We start from the raw sequence: 24,254 nt of genomic DNA, 5'->3' as shown, positions 1-24,254 counted from the left end.
GTGCGTGGGAAATCATGTCTCACAAACTTGATTGAGTTTTTTGAAGAAGTAACAAAGAAGACTGATGAGGGCAGAGCAGTAGATGTGATCTATATGGACTTCAGTAAGGCGTTTGACAAGGTTCCCCATGGGAGACTGATTAGCAAGGTTAGATCTCATGGAATACAGGGAGAACTAGCCATTTGGATACAGAACTGGCTCAAAGGTAGAAGACAGTGGGTGGTGGTGGAGGGTTGTTTTTCAGACTGGAGGCCTATGACCAGTGAAGTGCCACAAAGATCGGTGCTGGGTCCTCTACTTTTTGTCATTTACATAAATGATTTGGATGTGAGCATAAGAGGTACAGTTAGTAAGTTTGCAGATGACACCAAAATTGGAGGTGTAGTGGATAGCGAAGAGGGTTACCTCAGATTACTATAGGACCTGGACCAGATGGGCCAATGGGCTGAAAAGTGGCAGATGGAGTTTAATTCAGATAAATGCAAGGCGCTGCATTTTGGTAAAGCAAATCTTAGCAGGACTTATATACTTAATGGTAAGGTCCCCGGGAGTGTTCTGAACAAAGAAACCTCGGAGTGCAGGTTCATAGCTCCTTGAAAGTGGAGTCGCAGGTAGATAGGATAGTGAAGAAGCTGTTTGGTATGCTTTTTTTTTATTGGTCAGAGTATTGAGTACAGGAGTTGGGAGGTCATGTTGCGGCTGTACAGGACATTGGTTAGGCCACTGTTGGAATATTGCATGCAGTTCTGGTCTCCTTCCTATTGGAAAGATGTTGTGAAACTTGAAAGGGTTCAGAAAAAATTTACAAGGATGTTGCCAGGGTTGGAGGATCTGAGCTACAGGGAGAGGCCGAACAGGCTGTGGCTGTTTTCCCTGGAGCATCAGAGGCTGAGGGGTGACCTCATAGAGGTCTACAAAATTATGAGGGGCATGGATAGGATAAATAGACAAAGTCTTTTCTCTGCGGTGGGGAGTCCAGAACTAGAGGGCATAGGTTTAGGGTGAGAGGGGAAAGACATAAAAGAGACCTAAGGAGCAACCTTTTCACGCAGAGGGTGGTACATGTATGGAATGAGCTACCAGAGAGTGTGGTGGAGGCTGGCACAATTGCAACATTTAAGAGGCATTTGGATGGGTATATGAATAGGAAGGGTTTGGAGGGATATGGGCCGGGTGCTGGCAAGTGGGACTAGATTGGGTTGGGATATCTGGTCAGCATGGATGGGTTGGACCGCAGGGTCTGCTTCCAAGCTGTACACCTCTATGACTCTTTGACTATGACTCTATTTAGCCGATATCCCTGTTCATGTACCTGTTGAAATGTCTTTTAAATGTTTTAACTGTAGCTGCATCTACCACCTCCTCAGGCAGTGCATTCCAGATCACAACAACAACTGGCCCAAACAACCAACAAACATGAACTTTGTACAAAGTGATCTTTCATCTCCTGATGCAGGAAAGGTGGAGTTGTTTTTACGCATGGGGATGTATCACAATTTTCGAAGTGATATGAATTACTTTGAAGACAAATGAGAGAGGCGCAAGTTGTTTTGTGTTGTAGGATGTGTTTTCTGTGCAATGTGGTTTATTCTGGGTGGAGGTGATGCGGGTGGAGTAGGCGAGGGGCAGAAACCCAAGTTAACAACAGCGGTAACATCATTAATAAGCAACAGAGAATAGCATGGTGCTGAAAGTTGAACAAAGTGACCATACTTCCGGCAGGGATATATAACAAACATCTCAAACCGGCAAAAGCAAAGCTGTCCTGCACACTTGGCAGATTATGTGGTCTCATTAAAACATCATAGAGTCTCTGAGATTAGTGCTTTCCTCTCAGCGAGTTGCTGAGGATCCACAGTACAACTTCAGTCCATCATCCAACTAAAGAGTCAGAAAATGTAGCAACTTTACTTCGCTACACCCCCAAATAAACACTCAAAGGCCTTTATACTGAAGTAATTCATTTTAATATTCTGATGAAAGGTCATTGAGATGAAATGTTAAATCTATTTCTCTCAACAGATACAACAAACTTTGTGACCTCTTTTAGTCTCTCTAGTTCTTTTCTTGGATTTCCAGCATCCGCAGAATTGTAGTTTTCAGTTTCCACTCAGTTTCTGTGCTTTTTATCTTGATTAAATTGATGTCCGTCATTTTCCAGAATTTTCTTATGGCCCCCCCCCGCCCCATCCCATTCCCCTTCCTTGTCTAATGTCCTCTAACCCCATCATAGTTCCCTAATCAGTTCACATGCCCAATAAATACTCTTCTCCAATCGCACCTACCCACATCATATCCACCCCCTCAATTTCCCACAATTGCTCAATAACCCCTTCACATCCAATCAACCTCACCCACCAACTCCCCCTCAAATCCTCTTCCATCCTCTCAATGTCTCTACCCAGTTCTCCTTTCCCTTGCCAGAAGCCCTCTAAACCACCAATGCTTTGCTTCCATCATCATAGCATAATCCCTAATGCCACCCTAGAGTTCAGTTGCCCATATCCACCTCCTCAGCCAATATGTCTTCCACCATTGCCTCTTCATTCTACCCCTCTTGCCCAACTCCCTTACCCCAAAGTCCTCTCTTCTCATCTTCTCAATAATCCCCCAATAACCCCTCTCATACTTTATTCTCCTCCGACTCAACTGCCCTCTTCACTCAACCTTATCCACACCCACAAAGCGGCAGTGACTCGCTGATCCTCCTAAACTGCTGACATCCAGAGATATTGTTAATAAATCAGTGTACTTAATGTAGAATCTTGCTTGATAGAAAATTAGGAAAAATTCAAAGAAGGCATATTCGATTGTCCAGTCTACGTTACAAGTTTCAAAAACTTGAAGGCACACTAAGTACTACAGGCAAATTACACTCGCGATCGAATGTGGATTTCAGCTTTATCTGTCATTGAAAAGAAGGTAGATTGTTTAGATGTACTAATGTGAACAATGGGGATTAGAATTGAGGATATTGTGGAGTTGATTCATGTCACTTGGTTCCATGTTTCCTGTTGACTTTTACTGTGAGCCCCTTGGTTGTATATTTTTACTTTTGCTGGTTCCTCTCGCTGGTGCGGATCTGACAGCTTCAGATTTTGTCTGGGGATAAAAAGTAAAAGGTCGATTAGGAGAAAACCTATCATAGATCAATCTAAATAAAACAAATCAAATAGTTTTATTAAATCATTCGTGGGATAGGGGCATCACTAGCTACGCCATCCTTTATTATCCATCTCGAATTGATGTTGAGAAGGTAGTGATGAGCTGCCTTCTTGAACCACTGTAATCCTTGCTATGTAGGGACACCAAGGCAGCTCCTTGGCCCAGCCAAGGGAAAGGAACAGCAATATAGTTCTAAGTCTGGAAAGTGTTTGGCTTGGAGAGAAATTTTCAGGTGATGGGGTTCGCTGTTCATCTGCCTTCCTTTGTCCTTCTAAGTGATAGAGATTTTGGAAGCTACTGTCAAAGGAGCCTTGGAGAGCTACTTATGGATGGTTCACACTGCAGCTATTATGCATCGGTGCTGGATAGGGGTGTCAATCAAGTAGGCTGCTTTGTCTTGGATGGTGTCAAGCCTCTTTGGAATATTGTTGGAGTTGGACTCATCCAGAGAAGTGTGAAGTGATTAGATTAGATTCCCTACAGCGTGGAAACAGGCCCTTCAGCCCAACAAGTTCACACTGACCCTCAGAAGAGTAATCCACCCAGTCCTATTTTCCTCTGACTAATGCACCTAACACTATGGGCAATTTAGCATGGCCAATTCACCTGGCCTGCACATCTTTGGACTGTGCGAGGAAACCAGAGTGCCTGGAGAAAACACACGCAGACACAGGGAGAATGTGCAAATTCCTCACAGACAGTCTCCCAAGGCTGGAATCGAACCTGGGACCCTGGTGCTGTGAGGAGCAGTGCTAACCACTGAGCCCCATACCACCCTAAATGTTCAATCACACTCTTGATTTGAGCTTTGTAGGTGGCAGACAGGTCATGAGAAGTGAGGAAATTAGTTGCTCACTGTAGAACTCCTAGTCCCTGACCTGATCTTGCAGCTGAAGTATTTCTTGTCAATGGTAACTCTCACAATATTGATAGTGGGGAATTCAGCTGTGGTAATGTCAATGAATGTCAGAAGGAGATGGTTAAATACTCTTTTGTTGGAGATGATCAACCCTAACCCTCTTCCTTTGTGCCAGGTCTGACTCCAACCAATGAAAACTTTTCTCCTGATTCCCATTGACTTCAGTTTTGGATTTGTACCTGAAAATCCAAACAAACACACAGAGGGTTCCATCGAAAATTGAACTCTAATCCCGTAACCATGCATTAAAAAAGAATTGCATTTTTATAGCACCTTTCATGATTACTTCAAAGCCAATTCAGTACTTTTGAAGTGTGATCAATGTTGTAATGAAACATGGCAGCCAGTTTTGGACACAGCAAGCTCCCACAAAATCAATGCAATCATGACCAGCTGATCTATTTTTGTAATGTTTGTTGGAAGTTAAATATTGACCCTAGACACCAGTTAGAACTCTCCTGCTCTTCTTCAGTTTAGTGCAATGGGACCTTTAACGCCTACTTGGCAGAGCGTTGATTTAACATCGCTTTTGAAAGGTCACAACACAGTTGTTCACTGACCGTATTGGCATAGAGTTTTGGGCTCAAGACATTGAGTGAGACTTGAATGCAGAACTTTTGGACTCAGGGGTGAGAGAGCTATCCTCTAAGATGCAGCTGAGAGTTTAAATTTAAAATGAGTGGGTGAGGAGCTCTGTGCCATAAGTGTGAATTCATTAAAGTACTCCCAAAATCTCTCAGGAAACCCAGGAATCACCTAAGTTTATCCACACGGTTTTATTTTACTTGATGCTTTTTAAAAATCATGACTTGAGTAAGGTTTGGTAATGTATCTAAGGAGTAACTTTGTAGAATACAATGTGACTCTGGCTCAGTCAAGTGGTTATGTCAGCACTGTTGGCAGGAAATAAGTCACTGTCCATTTCCTGGTTTGAGTGCAATAGGCAGCTTGGAGAGAGAGGGGGTGCAGGGTCTGGTGAATTGAGAAACTTCAGCATTATGCATTTACCTCGGGGTTTTCCTTTGTAGTGAAACATCACAAGGTGCTTCACTGGTGTGCTATCAATGGAATTTTGTGTCACATTATTATGACAGCTGACAGTTTGATCAAAGAGGGAGGTTTTAAGGAGCATCTGAAATGAGGAGAGAGAGGTAAAGAGGTGCAAGAAGTTTAAGGAGGGAATTTCAGACTTTTGGTCTTCAGCAGCTAAAAGCAGGGTTCCTAAAAGTGGATGAGAGGATGTGTAAGAAGTTGGGATTGGAGGAATGTAGAGATCTCAGGGAGAGTTTTAGATTAGATTAGATTTAGATTAGATTACATTACAGTGTGGAAACAGGCCCTTCGGCCCAACAAGTCCACACCGACCCGCCGAAGCGCAACCCACCCATACCCCTACATTTACCCCTTACCTAACACTACGGGCAATTTAGCATGGCCAATTCACCTAACCTGCACATCTTTGGACTGTAGGAGGAAACCGGAGCACCCGAAGGAAACCCATGCAGACACGGGGAGAACGTGCAAACTCCACACAGTCAGTCGCCTGAGGCGGGAATTGAACCCAGGTCTCTGGCGCTGTAAGGCAGCAGTGCTAACCACTGTGCCACCGTGCCGCCGAGTTATATCCTCATAGTACAGAGAACATTTTGAGCAGCCTTCCAGGTACCCTGGAGAGAATTAAAGTATTCACCAATGCAGCACACATATGGCATACAGAAACAGTGCTGGTCTCCCACCGATTGGAGAAATTACCTTTGAGTTCTGTCCATTGTACCAGCCACGAGGATAGTGAGCAATATGGTCCATGAGCTTCTCAGCTTTATACCAGTCTTCATGCCATTTCAGATGATTGTATTGAGGCTGGACCAGCTTGAGGCGTTCCTTCATTGTCTTGTTTTCTTGATTGACTCTCAGCTGTTCTCGGTGACGTTTTTCACCATTTAAACTGATTTAAAGGCAGTTTAAAACAAAGCTCACATTAACTTAGCCTCTTACCCAATCATCAGGACATTCCCAAGTGCTTTCTGGCCAACAGATTACTTTTGTAGCCACGACCATACAGGCATAAGAAGCAACCAATTTGTACACACCAAGTTCCCATGAATCAAAATTAGATGAATGACCATTTAGGTCATTCAGAGATGTACAGCACAGAAACAGACCTTTTGGTCCAACTCGTCCATGCTGACTAAATATCTTAAATTAATCTAGTCCCATTTGGCAGCATTTGGCCCATATCCCTGTAAACCCTTCCTATTCATATACCCATCCAGATGCCTTTTAAATAGTGTAATTGTACCAGCTTCCACCAGTTCCTCTGGCAGCTCCTTCTGTACACGCACCACTCTTTGGGGTGCGTGTACAGAAGTTTCCTCTTAGGTCCCTTTTAAATCTTTCCCCTCTCACCCTAAACCTATGCCCTTTAGTTCTGGATGCCCCCACCCCAGGGAAGAGACTTTGTCTATTTACCATATCCATGCCCCTCATGATTTTATAAACCCCTATAGGGTTACCCTTCAGCCTCCGACGCTCCAGGGAAAACAGCCCCAGCCTATTCAGCCTCTCCCTACAGCTCAAATCCTCCAACCCTGGCAACATTTTGCAAAGCATTTCTGAAACCTTTCAAGTTTCATAACAACCTTCCAATCGGAAGGAGACCAGAATTGCACACAATATTTCAACAGTGGCCTAACCAATGTCCTGTACAGCCACACCATGACCTCCCAACTCCTGTACTCAATACTCTGACCAATGAAGGAAAGTATACCTTCTTCACTATCCTATCTACCTGTGACTCCATCTTCAAGGAACTATGAACCTGCACACCAAGATCTCTTTGTTCAGCAACACTCCTCAGAACTTTATCATCAAGTGTATAAGTCCCACCCTGATTTGCCTTTCCAACATGCAGTACCTCCAGGTCCCTGGTGCTGTGAGGCAGCAGTGGTAATCACTGAGCTACCATGTTGCCCCTGTCAGAGATAGATTCTTTCCACAGAGAGTGGTGCGTGCATGGAATGCACTGCCAGCAGTGGTAGTAGAGTCAGATACACTGGGGACATTAAAATGATAGGCATATGATGACAGTGAAATGTACGGGATATAGGTTAGTTTGATCTTAGAAGAGCATAAAAGGTCAGCACAACATTAAGGACTTAAGGGTCTGTACTGTGCTGTACAGTTCTATAGACTATGTTCTATGTTCAAATTAAACACCATCTGCTACTTCTCGGTCCATTGGCCTGTCTGATCAAGATCCTGTTGTACTCTGAGGTAATTTTCTTGGCTGCTGCCTGAACTGCTGTGCTTTTCCAGCATCACTAATCCAGTAACTTTCTTCACTGTCTACTACACCTCCAATTTTGGGGTCATCTGCAAACTTGCTGACTATACCTCCTTTGTTCACATTCAAATAATTTATGTAAATGACAAAAAGAAGTGGCATACCACTGGTCACAGGCCTCCCGTCTGAAATGCAACCCTCTACATCCATTCTATTTTCTTCCTTCAAGCCAATTCTGGATCCAAATGGCTAGTTCTCCCTGCATTCCGTATGATTTAACCTTGCTAACCAGTCTCCCATGGGGAACCTTGTCGAACGCCTAACTGAAGTCCATGTAAATCAGGTCCATCGCTCTGCCCTCATCAATCCTCTTTGTTAGTGCTTCAAAAAACTCAATCAGGTTAGTGAGATATGATTTCCCATACATAAAGCCGTGTTGACTATCTCTAATCAGTCCTTGCCTTTCCAAATACATGCAAATCCTGTCCGTCAGAATTTCCTCCAACAACATGTCCACCACCGATATCAGGCTTCCTGGTCTAGAGTTCCCTGGTTTTTCCTTACCACCCTTCTTAAACAGTGACACCACAATTGCCAACCTCCAGTCTTCTGGCACCTCACCTGTGACTATCAATGATCAAACTATCTTAGCAAGGGGCCCAGCAATCACTTCGCTAACTTCTCCCAGAGTTCAAAGGTACACCCGATCAGGACCTAAGGATTTATCCAGCACCTCCTCCTCTGTATTATGGATATTTTACAAGATGTCACCATCTATTTCCCCACATTCTATATCTTCTATGTCCTTCTCCACAGTAAACACTGATGCAAAATACTCATTTAGTATCTCCCCCATCTCCTCCATTTCTACATGGAGGTGCCTTGCTGTTCATTGAGATGTCCTATTCTCTCTCTAGTTACCCTTTTTTCCTTAATGTACTTAGAAAATCCTTTTCAATTCTCCTTATCCCTATTTGCCAAAGCTATCTCATGTCCCCTTTTTGTCCTCCTGATTTCCCTCTTAAATGTTTTCTTACTGCCTTTATACTCCACTAAGAATCCACTCGATCTCTGCAGTCTGTACCTGACATAGGCTTCCTTTTTCTTGACCAAAACCTGCATTTCTCTAGTCATCCAGCATTCCCTACACCTGCTAGCCTTTCCTTTCACCCTAACAGGAATATATTGTCCCTGGACTCCCATTATCTCATTTTTGAAGGCTTCCCATTTTCCAGCCATCCCTTTAGCTGTGAACAGCCGCCCCCCAATCAGCATTTGAAAGTTCTTGCCTGATACCATCAAAATTGACCTTCATCCAATTTAGAACTTTAACTTTTAGATCCGGTCTATCCTCTTCCATCACTATTTTAAAACTAATAAAATTATGGTCACTGGCCCCAATGGTGCTCTCCCACTGACCCCTCAGTCACCCGCCCTGCCTTATTTCCCAAGAGTAGGTCAATATTTGCACCCTTTCTATGTACATCCACATACTGAATCAGAAAAGTTTCTTGTCCACACTTAACAAATTCCTCTACATCTAAACCCTTAACACTATGACAGTCTCAGTCCATGTTTGGAAAGTTAAAATCCCCTAACAATACCATCCTATTATTCTTGAAATCTGGGGGGGGGAGGGGCGGTGTTTTTACAATCCCGATAAGGTGATCATCCCTTTCTTATTTCTCAGTTCCACCCAAATAACTTCCCTGGACCTTTTGCCAGGAATATCACCCCTGAGTACAGCCGTGATGTTACCCCTTATCAAAGATGCCACTCCCCACCCCCCCCTTTCTATCCTTCCTGTAGCATTTGTATCCTGGAACATTAAGCTGCAAGTCCTGTCCATCCCTGAGCCATGTTTCTGTGATCTCTATGATATCCCAGTCCCATGTTCCTAACCATGCCCTGAGTTCATCTGCCTTGAGGAAATACTGGCTAGAATACTGAAAAATTTCTCTTGTTCTTAATCATATTAGGGCCATGGGATCCTTTATGTGAAATGGAGAGGACCGATAGGCCTCAGTTTAACGTTCCATCCATAAGTCAGTATCTCTGTGTTACTCTCTTGGTACAGTACTGGAAGTAGGTAAACTCAAGTATAATTGCTGAATCGCACTATGACAGAGACAAGGTTGGCAAACTATTCTATTGGTTTCTACATTCCCTGTCACTATTAGGCCTTGTCAGTATCCTATTTCAACCAGAAGTTCCAGGAAGCTGACGTGCAGTTGAGTTGCCAGCTCTGGTTGGAAGTAGAGTTCCTTGAGTTTTCTTACATGACCTCTTGCTTCCAACCATCCTGTTCTCTCCACCAGTCCATTGCATCTACTTCTGTATTTCAAACTTTAAGAAGGACATGGAGAGAGTGCAGAGAAGAATTATTAGAATAATACCTGATGTAGATTAAAGGGTTAACTATACCTCAACATGAATAATAGTTCCTTACGCACGTGTTCAGTAGCTATGTTATATTGACGTCAGATCCCACATCTGAAACCTAATGGAAGGCAGCATTGGTGAAGCCTTGGTCTACCATGCTTCTATTCACAGTTTAAACATTAATAAACATTAATAGCTTGGACTTGCACTGGGTTCAGTCCATGTCTGTCCCAAGCTGCTAGTGATGTTCATGTTCCACAGACAAGGAACTTTCAGTTATATTGGGAGTCTGGAAAAGCTGGGATTGTTTTGCGCAGAGCAGAAAAGGTTAGGGGGAGATTTAATGGGAGGATTGTTCAAAGTCAGGAAGAGGTTTGCTGAAGTAAATGAGAAAATGTTTCCAGTAGGAGGAGCATCAGTCACCAGATTCAAGTTAATTGGAAAAAGAGTCAAAGGCAACATGAGGTTATAATCTGACCTAACGTCTTGTCAAGATCTGGAAGTGCTACTAAACAGGAGGTGGATATATATTTGAGGAGATTTTTCCTTTTTGCAAGACTATGGGTAAAGACCAGGGCAAGGTTAGGATCAACAGGATAACCTTTTCAAAGAGCCAACGCAGACATATTCAGCTTATTGGCCTTCCTTTTTGCTGGGTAATTTGGTGAAAATAAAAACATTTTTTAATTCCTGAGGACTTGACAGGCATTGGTAACCATAGACATTTAATTTTAAAAACGTAAACTTCAAGTATGCTACTTGCTGCAAGGAGCTACAAGGAACACTCAATCCTCGGAACACATCTAAATACTTATTGTCAGAATGCACATCCAGGAAGGATGAGCAGAAGTCAGAAACATTACCTTTTCAATTTATACTCATTTTTATTGTCAATTCGGCCTGTGGTCCTCATGATTGTTGACATCTTTTGAAGCAACAGCTGGTTATCTCTTTCAATGATGGACAGTCTATCTTCCTCAAGCTGTGATATACAGTATATAAAATACAATTAATACCTTTTGACTCCATTCTTTGTGGGAAATAATACATTCATATTTTACATTTAAGGAGATGAATCTGACTTTCTGGTCAGGGCTGATTGTTACAGAAACTTGCTCTGGAGAACTCTCAGAAAAATGACTTGACATTACACTTATACATTGCCTTTCATAATCTCATGGTGTCCCAAAATATATTCGAGTAAGTAATTACTTTGAAGTGTAGTCACTCTTAGCATTTAGGAAACCAATTTGCCTACAGCAAACTCCCATTTACAGTATTTTTAATTAAACGTCATTGACCTGAAAACCTATTTCTATTTTACTCTCCACAGGTGCTACCTGACCTGCTGAGTATTTCCAACATTTTGCACTTTTCTAATATCACAATCAGCAATATGTTAATGACCAGATAATCTATTTTTAGTGATGTTGATGGGGATAAGTATTGTCCCTGAAACCAATTAGTACTCCCCTACTCCTCTTCAAGGTGTACCATGGGATCTTACACAAATATCTGGGATCTGTCAGTGGGATCATCCTGTCTGAAAGATATTATCCTTGGGCAGTACAGCACTACTTCAGTACATCATGGCAAATGTCAGCATAGATTATGCGATCACTTGTCTGAAGTGGGACTTGAACTGGGATTCAGCATGACTGCGTCTTCAGGAGATGAGGAGAAGGAACGTTGTGGGGGGGGGGGGGGAAACGACTTAAATTTTAAAAATGATGAAACAATTTCACATTCCAGAACTTAGCATTAGAGGCTCCCACATCCTGATGGCACGAGTTCCAGTTACTGTCCACCAATGTTTCATCCTGACATGCTTGCTGTCCCATTGACAAACAAAACTGCTTGCTGCTATCAGAGCATGGGAAAATGTGTTAACTAGGCATCTCACTGATTTCAATACTGCACACCATACTCTCCCCACTGTTTCCCAGCATCATTCAATAGCAATAAAAAAATTTCCACATCTTAACACAATCTGGTTGCATAAAAGCTGAACCAGCATTTCTGGTGCATTGTGAGAGAGCTGTGTGCATAAACATGGTCAGCAGCTGTATTCAGAGACAGAAGATGTTTTGCTGAATTTTCTGTATTCCATTCAATTTGTAGTCAATACCAATATGTATGTCGAAACATAAAATCTATAGCACAGAAACAAGCTAATCAGCCCAATTGTGTCCACTGGGGCCTATGCTCCACACAAGCCATAATACTTCACCTCACCATATCAGCATATCCTTCCATTCATTTCTCCCTTGTGTTTATCTAGCTTCCTGCAAAAACACAATGATTGGCCCCTTATCCCGAGATTCTGCCCATGTGTTTTAAATTCCCTGACAAGCGGAAACAACTTCTCAGCATCTACGCTATCAACCTCTTCAGAACGTTGTATGTTTCAAATAGATCGCTTCTCATTTTTCTAAACTCCAGAGAATGTAGGCCCAATTTAGCCAGCTTCTCAATACAGGATAGCTTCCTCGTTTCGGGGACAATTTAATGAATCACCACTGTACCAACTGCAATGCAAGTACGTCCTATCATAAAGGTGGAGACTAAAACTGCACGCAATATTCCGAGTGTGCTCTCAGCAAAACTCTGTACAATTGTGACAAGTCTTTTAAATTCATTTACTCCAATCCCCTAGCAATAAAGATAAACATGCTATTTACCTTTTCAATTGCTTGCTGTTCCGATATACTAACTTTCTGTGTAATTTGTACAATCACACCAAGTCTTTTTGAACATCACCATTTAGAAGAGTCACGTCTTTTTAAAAACAAATCTGATTTTCTACTTTACAATGTAGGTGAACACTTTATACACACATTATACTCCATCTGCCATCTTGTTGTCTGCTCACTTAACTGCTGCCTACATCTCCTTTTGCAGCAGCTTTGTGTCCTCCTCACAGTTTTGCTTTCCACCTGCCTTTGCGTTCTCAACAAATTTGGGCAAATTACTCTTGATCTTTTCAGCTAAGTCATTAATCAAAATGATAAATAGTTGAGGCTCCAGCACTGATCCTTGAGGCACTACCGCCTTTCAACTTTAAAATGCTCATTTTCCGCTTCCTGAGTGTTAACCAATCCTCTGTCTTTGTAAATATATTATCTCTAACTCCAAGAGCTGTTACCTATTAACTTTCAGATGCCTTTAGAAATCCAGACATACTACATCTATTTTATCTACCTCACTACTTGCATTCTCAAAACACCATTAATGACCATCTTGTATTGATAGTCCCTGTTGTTGAGTCCTGTCCACAAGTGGAAAGATCATTTCTGCATCTACATAGTAAAGTCTCTACTGGACGATCACCTTTAGCACTGCAGTTCAGAGCAGGTAGATGCATCTGATAGGTTCCATTTACAATGTGTACATTTTCTTTGGTTTCACTTAAGTTTTTTGAAACTATTGTCTCTATTGGATATGTTTCCCATCTCGGTCACGTGGACACTGGAAAATGCAGTCTGAAATGAATAACCTCACATCAGTAACAATAAGAAAAGGTAAAAGGATTGAAAGCAATAAGAGACAGCAGGAAATTACAGGCATTACCTTCAGCTTCTTAAATTTCAAATTAAGATGAGAATAGGTCTCAGGAGAATGGTTGTCAACTGTTGACTTTGCATCCTTGACCTGCAAGAGAAGGTTAAAGCAAAAATGGAATTGTTCAATGGAGTCATAGAGAAGTACAGCACGGAAGCAGACCCTTCAGTCGAACCCGTCCATATCCTAACCTAACCTAATCCCATTTGCCAGCACTTGGCCCATATCCCTCTAAACCCTTCCTATTCATATACCCATCCAGATGCCTTTTAAATGCTGTAATTTCCTCCACTACTTCCTCTGGCAGTTCATTCCATACACGTACCACCCTGTGTGTGCAAATGTTGTCCCTTAGGTCTCTTTTATATCTTTCCCCTCTCACCCTAAACCTATGCCCTCTAGTTCTGAACTCCCCCACCCATGGAAAAGATTTTGTCTATTCACCCTATCCATGATTTTATAAACCTCAGTCTCCGACGCTCCAGGGAAAACAGCCCCAGCCTGTTCAGCCTCTCCCGATAGCTCAGATCCTCCAACCCTGGCAACATCCTTGTAAATTTTTTCTGAACCCTTTCAAGTTTCACAACATCCTTCCGATAGTAAGGATACCAGAATTGCACGCAATATTCCAAAAGTGGCCTAACCAATGTCCTGCACAGCCACAACATGACATCACAACTCTTATATTCAATACTTTGACCAGTAGAGGAAAGCATACCAAACGCCTTCTTCACTATCCTATCTATGTGCGACTCTACTTTCACAGAAGTATGAACCTGCACTCCAAGGTTTCTTTGTTTAGCAACACTCCCTAGGACCTTACCATTAAGTCCTGCTTTGATTTGCTTTTCCAAAATGCAACACCTCACATTTATCCAAAGAGTACAGGGACCAGTGTAGTTCTCTCAAACCATACTACGTGGACCTGATGGTTTTATAAAGTCCACTCCCAATTAGATCTGAAAATAGACAAGTTACTCAGGCATACAATCATCCCAATAGAATAATCAAACTAGCTTTAAGTAAGTTCCTTCAATGGCAGCATTTTATCTCTCATACTACTTGCAGCTTGACAGATAAACTGATGAGCATATATTGGCGATGAGAAGTCTTACTTTTTATATCTAGATCAAATAGCCATTAAGTAAATGAATTCTGGGAGCACCATTTGGTCCTTCAAGCCTTTTGTTACAATGATGGATCAGGACCCTGCAGTATTTATCTGTTATTTTATCTGCAGATATTTTTTCTGTTTTTAATTCCAGAATGCATTTTCCTTTAAAAAGTATCTGTTAGTGGAAAAGGAAAAAAAAACTTCAGATATAAATTAAATAACTGTCTGGCAAAGTTCTGTGTGAAGACAATGGCATGTCACATTTGTAAAGAGTCTGAGAAACTTCAAACAGGGAGACCCAATAAGAAGAGGTCATATGGTGACTGACTATCTCTCCCCCTCAGCCCAAAGCTTGCTGATATGTCTGTTTCGCCCTCCAGGGAAGTACAAAAAACCAAGGGTTAAATACTGACGACAACAGCAGTCTGTCATTGACCAGATATCTTTGTGCATGGAATGATTACTGTGATAGCCATAGCTTTATAAACAGTCATTTAAACACCTTTGCGCTGCAGGTAACACAATGTGAAAGACTCTCTCCAAGTGCTGCCAGGCAGTTCAAAAGGAATCTCAATTAACCTACAAACCCAAGAATTAGAATCAAGGCTGATTTGATCTTAGCTTTGTGTAACTGTTCCATAATTCTTAATACATGGGGCTAACAAAAAGATGTATCAACCCCATTTTTGAATTTTTCATTACCTATCATTAAAGCAGTAGGATTTTTGTTTTGAGGAGGCTCACATGGAGCATCAACACCAGTAAAGACCAATTTGTTCTTAGGATGGGGACATCACTGTTCCCATGCCCTTCCATGTGGAAAAGGATTTGAAGGGCTGTCACAGTACCTTAGTGAAATACAGCAGTAGATCTTGTAAATGATACACACTGCTGCCACCGTGCCTCAGTGATGAAGGGTGTGAATATTGAAGATACTGGATTGGGTATTAATCAAGTGAGCCACTTAGTCCTGGATTGCGTTGAGTTTTTTGAGTGTTGTTTGAGCTATACCCATATGGCAAATGGAGAATCTTTCATCATACTTGACTTGAGCTCTGAAGATGGTGGAGAAGCTCTGGGAACACAGGTCTGTGAGTAACCCGATGCAGAACACTTAGTCTTTGATCGGCTCTTGTAGCCACAATATATAAATACCTGATTAATAGTAACTCCCAGGATGTTGATAGTGGGGAATGGTAATGCCATTGAACATCAAGGGGGGAATGCATAAATTCTCTCTGGTTAGACATGGTCATTGCTTGGCACTTGTGTAGCACAGATGTTACTTGCCACTTGTCAATTCAAGTCTGGATTTAGTCCATGACTGACGACAAATGGACATGGATTGCTTCAGTATCTGAGGAGCCACAAATGGTATTGAACATTGTGCAAACAAGCCCAGCTCTGATCTTACAAAGGAGAGGTTATTGATGAAACACCACTGCAGATGGGGCCTGACACACTACTCTGAGGAACTCCTGCAGAAATGTCCTGGAGTGAAGATGACTGACTGCAACAATCACAACCATCTTCCTTTGTATTAAGTATAACTTACATCTGTGAAGTATTTTCACCTTGATTCTTATTTATTCCAGTTTTACTAAGGGTCTTTGATGACACCTTCCAATCAGTGGAGAATGTTCCCCAATTACCATTGCCTCTAATATCACTAGGGCGATTTTATTCTATGCTCGACAGAATGTGGCTTTGATGATACGGGCAGGTCTGGAGTTTGGTTCTGTTGTCTATATTAGACCAAGACTGTAATGTAGTCAAGAGCTGTGTGGCCCTGGCAGAACCGAAACTGAATTGAATGAGCAGGTTTCTTTGCAAGTGACGTTTGATCGCACTAAAGCCCTTTCCATCATTTTGCTGCTGATTGAGAATAGTCAGATAGAGTGGTATTTGTCCTGCTTTACATAGCATACCTGGACAATGTTCCACATTGTTGGGTAGATAACAACATTGTGGCTGAACTGGAACAACTTGGTTAGGGACACAGTTAGTTCTGGAACACAAGTTTTTAGTACTATTGCTAGGATGTTATTAGTGAGCATAGACTTTTGCAGTTTCTAGCATCTGCAACCAAATTTTAATATTATATAGAGTGAGACAGATTGGTTAAAGACTGCCAACTGAAATGCTGGAAACCTCAGGAGTTGGCAAGGATCGATCATAGACTCGGCACTTTAGACTTCTTTTTAAACATTGGTGTGCTGGTCATCCCTGTCATTGAAGATGAGGATATTTGTGGAGTCTCCACTTCCTGTTGGTTGATTATTTGACCCCGCCAATCATGACTGGACGTGGCAGGACAGCAGAGCTTAGATCTAATGTATTGGTTGTGGGATTGCTTAGCTTTGTCTATCTCATGTTGCTTCCTCTTGATGGTAATGGCAGAGCGGGGGATATGCCAGGCCACGCAGTTACAGTTTGTGGTTGAATATAATTCTGCTGCTGATGGCCTACAGCTCTGCGTGGACATCTATCCACATTTAACACAGTAGTGGTGCCATTGTATCCTCAAGATGAAGCTGGGACCACAAGAACAATGCGGTGATCACTGGTCTCAAGACTATCATGGCCAGATGCATTGGTGAAGATGCGCTCAAGTAGATTTATCCCTCTTGTTGTTTTTTCACCACCAGCCACAGACTCAGTCTAGCAGCTATGTCTTTTGGGACTCAACCAGCTCTGTCAGTTTTGGTAGTTCAAACTACTGTTGGGGATGGACAATGAAGTACACTCCATAACCTTACCATCCTCAGTGTTTCCTCTAAGTGTTGTTCAAAATGAAGGAGTATTGGTTCATCAGCTGACAGGATGCAGTTGGTTTTAATCAGCAGGAGGTGTCTTTGCCTGTGTCTGATCTGATGTCATAAGACTTCCTGGGGTCCACATTGAAATCTGAGGACTCCCAGGGCCTTGACAGTAAACTACCTTAAAGTCACCTCCAATGGGTCTGTCCAGCTGACGGGACACGGCTTACCCAGGAATGATGATAATGTTGGTATTTTCTGTGACTTTGTCTGGAAGGTATATTTCTGTAAATATGACTATGTCAGACTATTCCTTGGCGGCTTTGTGATGCAGCTCTCCCAATTTTAGCTCATCTTCCAGATGTTGGTGAGGAGGACTTTATGGGGTTGATGACTGTGTTACCATTTCTGGTGCAGAGCTCAATGCCAGGTGCTTCAACTGCGGTTTTCTTCTTTTGATAAACTTTGCTGCAGTTTTGATACAACTGAGTGGTTTTCAAAGCCTTTTCAGAGAGCAATTAAGAGTCAACCACATTCCACATTTTTATTGAATTCAAACTTCACAATTGCCATAGTAGGTTTTGAACCTCAAATTCTGTAATAGTCCAGTGACATTACCACAGCCTCCCCCAACTGGCCTGTTGCTGTGTGCTGTTTATTCTATGCCATTAATTCATCTGTGCTGAAGTGGTTAGATGCATTCACTAACAAACCCATTTCATTTGTATATAAATTATATTTTGAATCTCACTGGACAGATTAATTCTGAAGAAGAGTCACACTGGACTCAAAGCATTAATTCTGTTTCTCTCTTCATAGATGCTGTCAGACCTGCTGAGTTTCTCCAGCATTTTTCTGGGTTTGTTTCAAATTTCTTCTTTGTATTTCTTATTGGCAGTGTGTTTGGAAACTGTATGCTTTGAAAATCCTAGTTTAAATACTGTTTCTTTTTTGATGGATTAATCTTGACCAGAACACTGAAATCAGTTGGTCTCACCAATTTGTGACATTTTGGATTTTGTTGGAGTGAGAGTTAATCTATTTAAATGTCGCTTGTAGTTCCATTGCATTCCTTTAACTGATTCAACACTATGTAAACTTGGATAATATGGTTTGTGTAAATGTAATCAATAGCATGTATAACCTGTTGTCATGGAACATTCACCTTGATTCAAAGGCCAGCTTGCAGCTTATAGCAGTAATTTCATAGCTAAACACTCACCTACTTAATATAGTTTCTATTGTAATGAGTTCCTTTGACAGTTTTGTCAGAAGCACCCAATATGGTTGTTATCCTAGCAACATCATTCTTAATGCTTATAAGAAGAGAAAGAATAGGAGCACTTGACTATTCAAGCCTATTCCACCAATCAATAAGATGATAACAATTTAAGTATTTAATTGACAATTAATTTATCACTTAAAGCTCTTGCCTGGTGGTGAATGAAGGTGATCACCCACGACCTTTATCCCCAGCAATGAATTATGGAGGTTTCAAGAAAGGTGTAAGTATCTCCCCAGGGTCAACTCAACAGATTATATGCCATCTCCAGGAGGGGGCAAGTCATGCCCTAAAACGCCAATAGGCCTCACAGCTGGACTTTTCTTCTATTTTTGTCATTTACATGCTGGTTTTAGGCGGATGAGGGAGAATAATCCAGCTGCTGACTAAGGTCAGAGTTACAACACAGGAAATCATTCGCCTCATCAACCCCATGCCAGCTTTCTGTAAAAACAACTTGCATAGTCTAATTTCCTATTTTTCCCCATAGTCCTACGTACAGTGGTTTCCCTGCAGGTGCCTATCCAATTACTTTTTGAAAGCCAGCCGAAACCAGTGCACAAACTAAATCATTTCAGTGAGGGCCAAGCTTTTACTTCTTCCTCCCTCAAGCAAATCTTGCTTCAAATCGCTGTGAGCCATTTTAACCATTCCATTATGATACATTGCTTCACACCACCCCCACACCAATGGACATGAAGCCCAAGTGTTTCAAACTTATGATCTCGTGGCAGCTAGCCTCAAATTTGACAAAAACACATCCACTTCTTCAAGTAGGAGGAAGGGTGTGGGTGGAGCTCACAACCACACTGAGGTTGAGCTTCTCATGTGATTCATCGCATTAAAGTTCCATAAATGTTTACATGAGCTGTGAACCATACCCTGAACCAGATTCGACAATCGCACAGCTTTCTACCAACACATGGACTTAATTTAATATCCAAACATCTGTGGCACTCTATAAAAATGAACATTCATCTCAGTCAGTCCATCATGCAAATGCTTTGTGTTTCCATGGAAATATCTTGATTGCTCCATACAAACTGCCACTTACAAGTGCAACCTGTCCAAGTCTGCTTTGAAGTTCAAAAGGACATTTGTTGGCATTGAAAAACCAGTAGGAATTAATGCTGTCTCACAGAGATGACAGCATGACATGAGTTATAGAATGTTATATGCAGAGGAGGCCATTCAGCCCATCATGCTTGTGATTAGCCTCCCTCCCCTCCTCTTTCCCCAAATACTTCTATGATTTTCATCGCTAATTATTTATCCAATTTCCCTTTTCCATTAAATTACATTTCATTGCCCTTGCAGGCAGCATATTCGAGATCACAACAACTTGCTGAATAAAACAAAACTCTTCATCTCTTCTCTGGTTCTTTTGCCAACTACCTTAAAAATATGAACCTTTGGTAACTGACCATCCTAACAGTGAAAAGTTTCTCTTTATTGGCTCAAACGAAGTTGTTCATGACTCATAGTAAATCTCCCATTCACTCTCTCAAGGCCTTGACATCCTCTTAACGTGCAGTGCCCAGGACTGAGCACAATACTCCAGCTGTGGCGTGATGATTTATAAAGATGAGTCCTGTGCAAGAACTCACATTCCAACCAGAGTCACCTATTCTAGTCGAATTTCCCATGGCGTTTTCAGATTTTGTTTCCTTTTCAAATACTTATTCATCTCGGTTTTGATATGTTGTGGCTCATATCTCTCTGCCTCCAGGTTAAAACTGTATGCGATTTGTATACTCATCCACTCCCATTGGATTTGCAACTAGTGAAAGAGCGGATAAGCCTGTCGACAGCAGATAGTCTGTTCAGACACAGTGAGGTGTGACTTTGCTATTCACTGTTCTCCATGACCCCTCCCCCCATCACTGGACATATCCCATTCCCACCACCAACCCAAGCCCCCTCCTCCACTTTCCCAGCATTCACCTTCCATATAGAGAGACAGAAGAAAGGAAGATAAAATAAAAGACCTGGAAGAAGGGATTCACTTAATTCGTCGATATCGCTTTGCAAACTACTCATGTCCTCCTCACAATTTACATCCTATCTATCTTTATGTTTTTAGAAAATGTAGCTACTGTTCATGTAATCCCTTCATCTTAATCATTACAATAATTGTAAATAGTTGAGGCCACAGCAATGATCCATGTTGCTCACTTCCATATCCGCCACAGATTCACCTGCACCTCCACCCACATCATCTACTGCATCCGCTGCAGCCGGTGTGGCCTCCTCTATATTGGGGAGACAGGCCGCCTACTTGCGGAGCGATTCAGAGAGCACCTCTGGGCCACCCGGACGAACCAACCCAACCACCCTGTAGCACAGCATTTCAACTCCCCCTCCCACTCCACCGAGGATATGCAGGTCATTGGACTCATCCACCGCCAAACCACAACAACGCGACGGTCGGAGGAGGAGCGTCTTATCTTCCGACTGGGAACCCTCCAACCACAGGGGATGAACTTAGACTTCACCAGTTTCTTCATCCCCCCTCCCCCCACCTTATCTCAGCCGAATCCCTCCAGCCCCGCACCGCCTTCCTGACCTGCAGTCTTCTTCTTGACCTCTCCGCCTCCATCCTACTCCGACCTATCACCCTCACCTTGACCTCTTTCCACCTATCACATTTCCAACGCCCCTCCTCCAAGTCCCTCCTCCCTACCTTTTATCTTCTCCTGCTGAACACTCTCTGCTCATTCCTGAAGAAGGGCCTGTGCCCGAAACGTCGAATCTCCTGTTCCCTGGATGCTGCCTGACCTGCTGTGCTGTTCCAGCAATAAAGTTTCAACTTTGATCTCCAGCATCTGCAGACCTCACTTTCTCCTCCCTGTTGCTCTCCACTTGTTATAGCTTACCAACTGAAAAAATACCTAATTAATCCTATTCCTGCTTTCCACTAATTAACTAATCTATCCATGCTAATATTTCACCAGTTAAGCCCTGAACTCTTATTTTGTGTCATAATCTTCAAGGCCAAAGATTGTATGATTTCATGAAGGAGTTGGATATAGCCCTTGAGGCTAAAGGGATCAAAGGATATAGGGAAAATCGGGAACAGGCTGTTGAGTTGGATGATCAGCCATGATTACAATAAATGGTGGAGCAGGTTTGAAGGGCTGAGTGGCTTCCTCCTGCTCCTATTTTCTCTATTTTTATGGTGTGTCACCGTATATACCTTCTGGAGATCCACATTGACAAGTTTCACTTTATCTATGTTACTTGTTGCTTTCTCAAAGAACTCTAACAAAATAGTAAAACTTGATATCCCTTTCACAAATCCAGGTTGACCCTGCCTCATTATGTTAAAATACTTTAAGTGCCTTTCATTCTAACAGATTGCAGCAAGTTCCCTGTGAGGGTATTCAGCCAACAGGCCTGTAGATTCTCGCGTTGTGCCTCCTTTATTTCTTAAATAATTATAAAATTTCTTAACTATTTATTCTTGCTTTTTTAGTTTGCTTTCTCTCATATTCTAATTTCTCCCGCTTAATTTTTTCTTTGCCATTCTTTGCTGGTTTTTAAACTTTGTGCAATATTCAGTGTTACCACTAATCTTTGCAAAATTATTAGGTTTTTCTTTCAATTTGATACCATCTTTAAATTTCTTGGTTGGCCGTGGTTGGTGCATCCTTCTCCCAGAGTAAGTATTTCTCACTAGAATGTATCTTTTCTGAGTGTGATGAAATATCTCTTTAAAAGTCTGCTACTGGATCTCTATTATCCTTCCTTTTAACCTAATTTCCCAGTTCAGGGAAATTGTCCAGTGCTGCCTTCATACCTTGATTAAATGCCTTGATTAAATTTAAAATGCTTGTCTTAGTCTCACTCTTCTCTTGCTCAAATTGAATGTAAAATTCAATCACTCGCTGTTCACTGCTACTCCTTTACTCTGAGATCATCCATTAATCCTACCTCATTAATGGGTGCTGCTGTCTGCTTGGTTGTAGAACATACTGTTATAAGAAAATATCCTGAAAGTACTCAGGCTCATTGAGTTCTACAGAATAGAAAACAGCTTCTCAGCCCATCAAGTCTAGCACTGGTCAAAAACAACTACCCAAATATTCTAATTCCATTAACCTATTTCTCCAATGTTGGTTCACAGATAAATATTGGCTAGGACATCAGTGAGAACTCTCAATCTATTTCTCAAAATAGTTCAATGGTATCTGTTACAGACAGACTAAATGTTGGTTTAACATCTCATCCAAAAGACAGCACCACTCAGTGCAGACTCCCTTAGTACTACATTACAGCATCAGCCTTGATCGCATCAGAAGTCTCTGCTTCAGGCCTTCAGATTCAGAAATAAGAATGCAACCAATTGAACTACAGCTGACAAATTAGGCCTGGAGGCTGTGTGATAAAGACCTTTGGGGAAATGCTCTCAAAGTGATGAGCCAAGTTGTAGGAGATCATGTTTACTTGAATGACGTAAAATCCAAACATTCTGAAAATCAGACGTTTTATAATGCATTTAAGTGCTGCTCCAACATGAATAATAATACCAGTATATCTAGGGTCAATATTTATGTCAAAATGATAAAAGAAACAGACCTGCCATAATAGATCATGTGGTTACTGACCATATAAAATGATAAACAATGCAACCTTAATTTAACTGTGATGAATTGCATATTGTTTGCATCAGTTATAAAAGCAGTACATCAAAGACTGCTAGGCTCTTGCAAAGTCATTTGAACTATTTACAGAATAAAATGTGCTAGCATCATGAAACATTTCAATTCAACACAATTTATGAAGTAATGTGATTGACAGGTTGGCATCTGTTACTATTTTAGTTTGAAATCAGCTCAGTGAATAGGAATTCAATTTTTAATACCCATATTTCTTCTTGACATATTTGATTTGAAACGTTAACCCTGTTTCTCTCTGTTCGACCTACTGAGTTTTCCCAGTATTTCTTGTCTTTATTTTCGGATTTCTAGTATCCACTGCATTCTGCTTTTATATTATGTTTGCACTTCACTACTTCAGGATGTCCCAAGGCACTTTGCAGCTAATTAAGACGTTTTGCAACGTTCCCACAGTTATAGTAGAAGAAATAATATATCTCTGCCATTAGTAGGTGACTTGTGGTGTTGCCTGGAGTTAGGGAGTGTAAATTATTTGTATTTCTTTGTAAGATAGCTACGGAATGGCGAAGAATTTCGAAAGTCACTCCACAGGACCACCTGGTGGCCAGAGCCTGAAGCTGTCACAAATTATTGTTTACATACAGAATTTACATGGCAATTTCAACCTCCAATATTGACATACATTGAAAAGGCGAGCAAAGAAAACCAAGAGGGGACCGAGCATTGGATTTTTCAAAAGTGCAATTCAATGCAAAAAGAAAATCCATACGCACTAAATATTCGAGCTATAAAGGGTTAGAAAGACAGTTTAAACAGACGCAAACACTAATTGTTTGGTTAAGTGAATAGGTCTTCACTTTTACACCACAGACACAAAGCCCTCCTTCACCTGGCGGTAGTGACAAGCGCTGATTTATTCGGGGTAGCTCAGTCTCCGACCGTTTTGCCTTACCTTTCGCCGGTGCTCATGGTAACAAACTCGGTCCCATTTCTCCTGCAGGTATTTGTTTCCAGTGGGCAGAATCGGTTGGTAGGCGCGGTGCATGGTGGAGACCGGGAGAGCAGCGAATCCGGGCGGGCACAGGATGCTTAAGGCATGTTTAGGGTATGCAGCGTTCCTGTGTGTCTGGCATGTTTGCGCCTGATCATGTGTCAGTTGCTATGACAAGC

The 24,254-nt window shown here is 41.8% G+C and overlaps 1 protein-coding gene across 1 annotated transcript; it reads right to left on the bottom strand.

Moving 5' to 3' along the window:
• Window positions 1-1,950: 1,950 nt before the first annotated feature.
• LOC122550477 (sperm axonemal maintenance protein CFAP97D1) lies at window positions 1,951-24,254 on the bottom strand. Its single transcript, XM_043691245.2, is given in 6 exon segments — window positions 1,951-3,045; window positions 3,048-3,102; window positions 5,837-6,029; window positions 10,613-10,731; window positions 13,320-13,400; window positions 24,037-24,254. Coding segments are annotated over 6 exon segments (594 nt in total). The 5' UTR covers window positions 24,130-24,254; the 3' UTR covers window positions 1,951-2,992.

This window comes from Chiloscyllium plagiosum, unplaced genomic scaffold, assembly GCF_037043375.1.
Source record: "Chiloscyllium plagiosum isolate Xiang-an unplaced genomic scaffold, Cpla_swu_hap1 HiC_scaffold_6, whole genome shotgun sequence".
Lineage (NCBI taxonomy): Eukaryota > Metazoa > Chordata > Chondrichthyes > Orectolobiformes > Hemiscylliidae > Chiloscyllium > Chiloscyllium plagiosum.
Note: the sequence above shows the minus strand (reverse complement) of the source record. Positions and strands in the feature narration are given on the sequence as shown.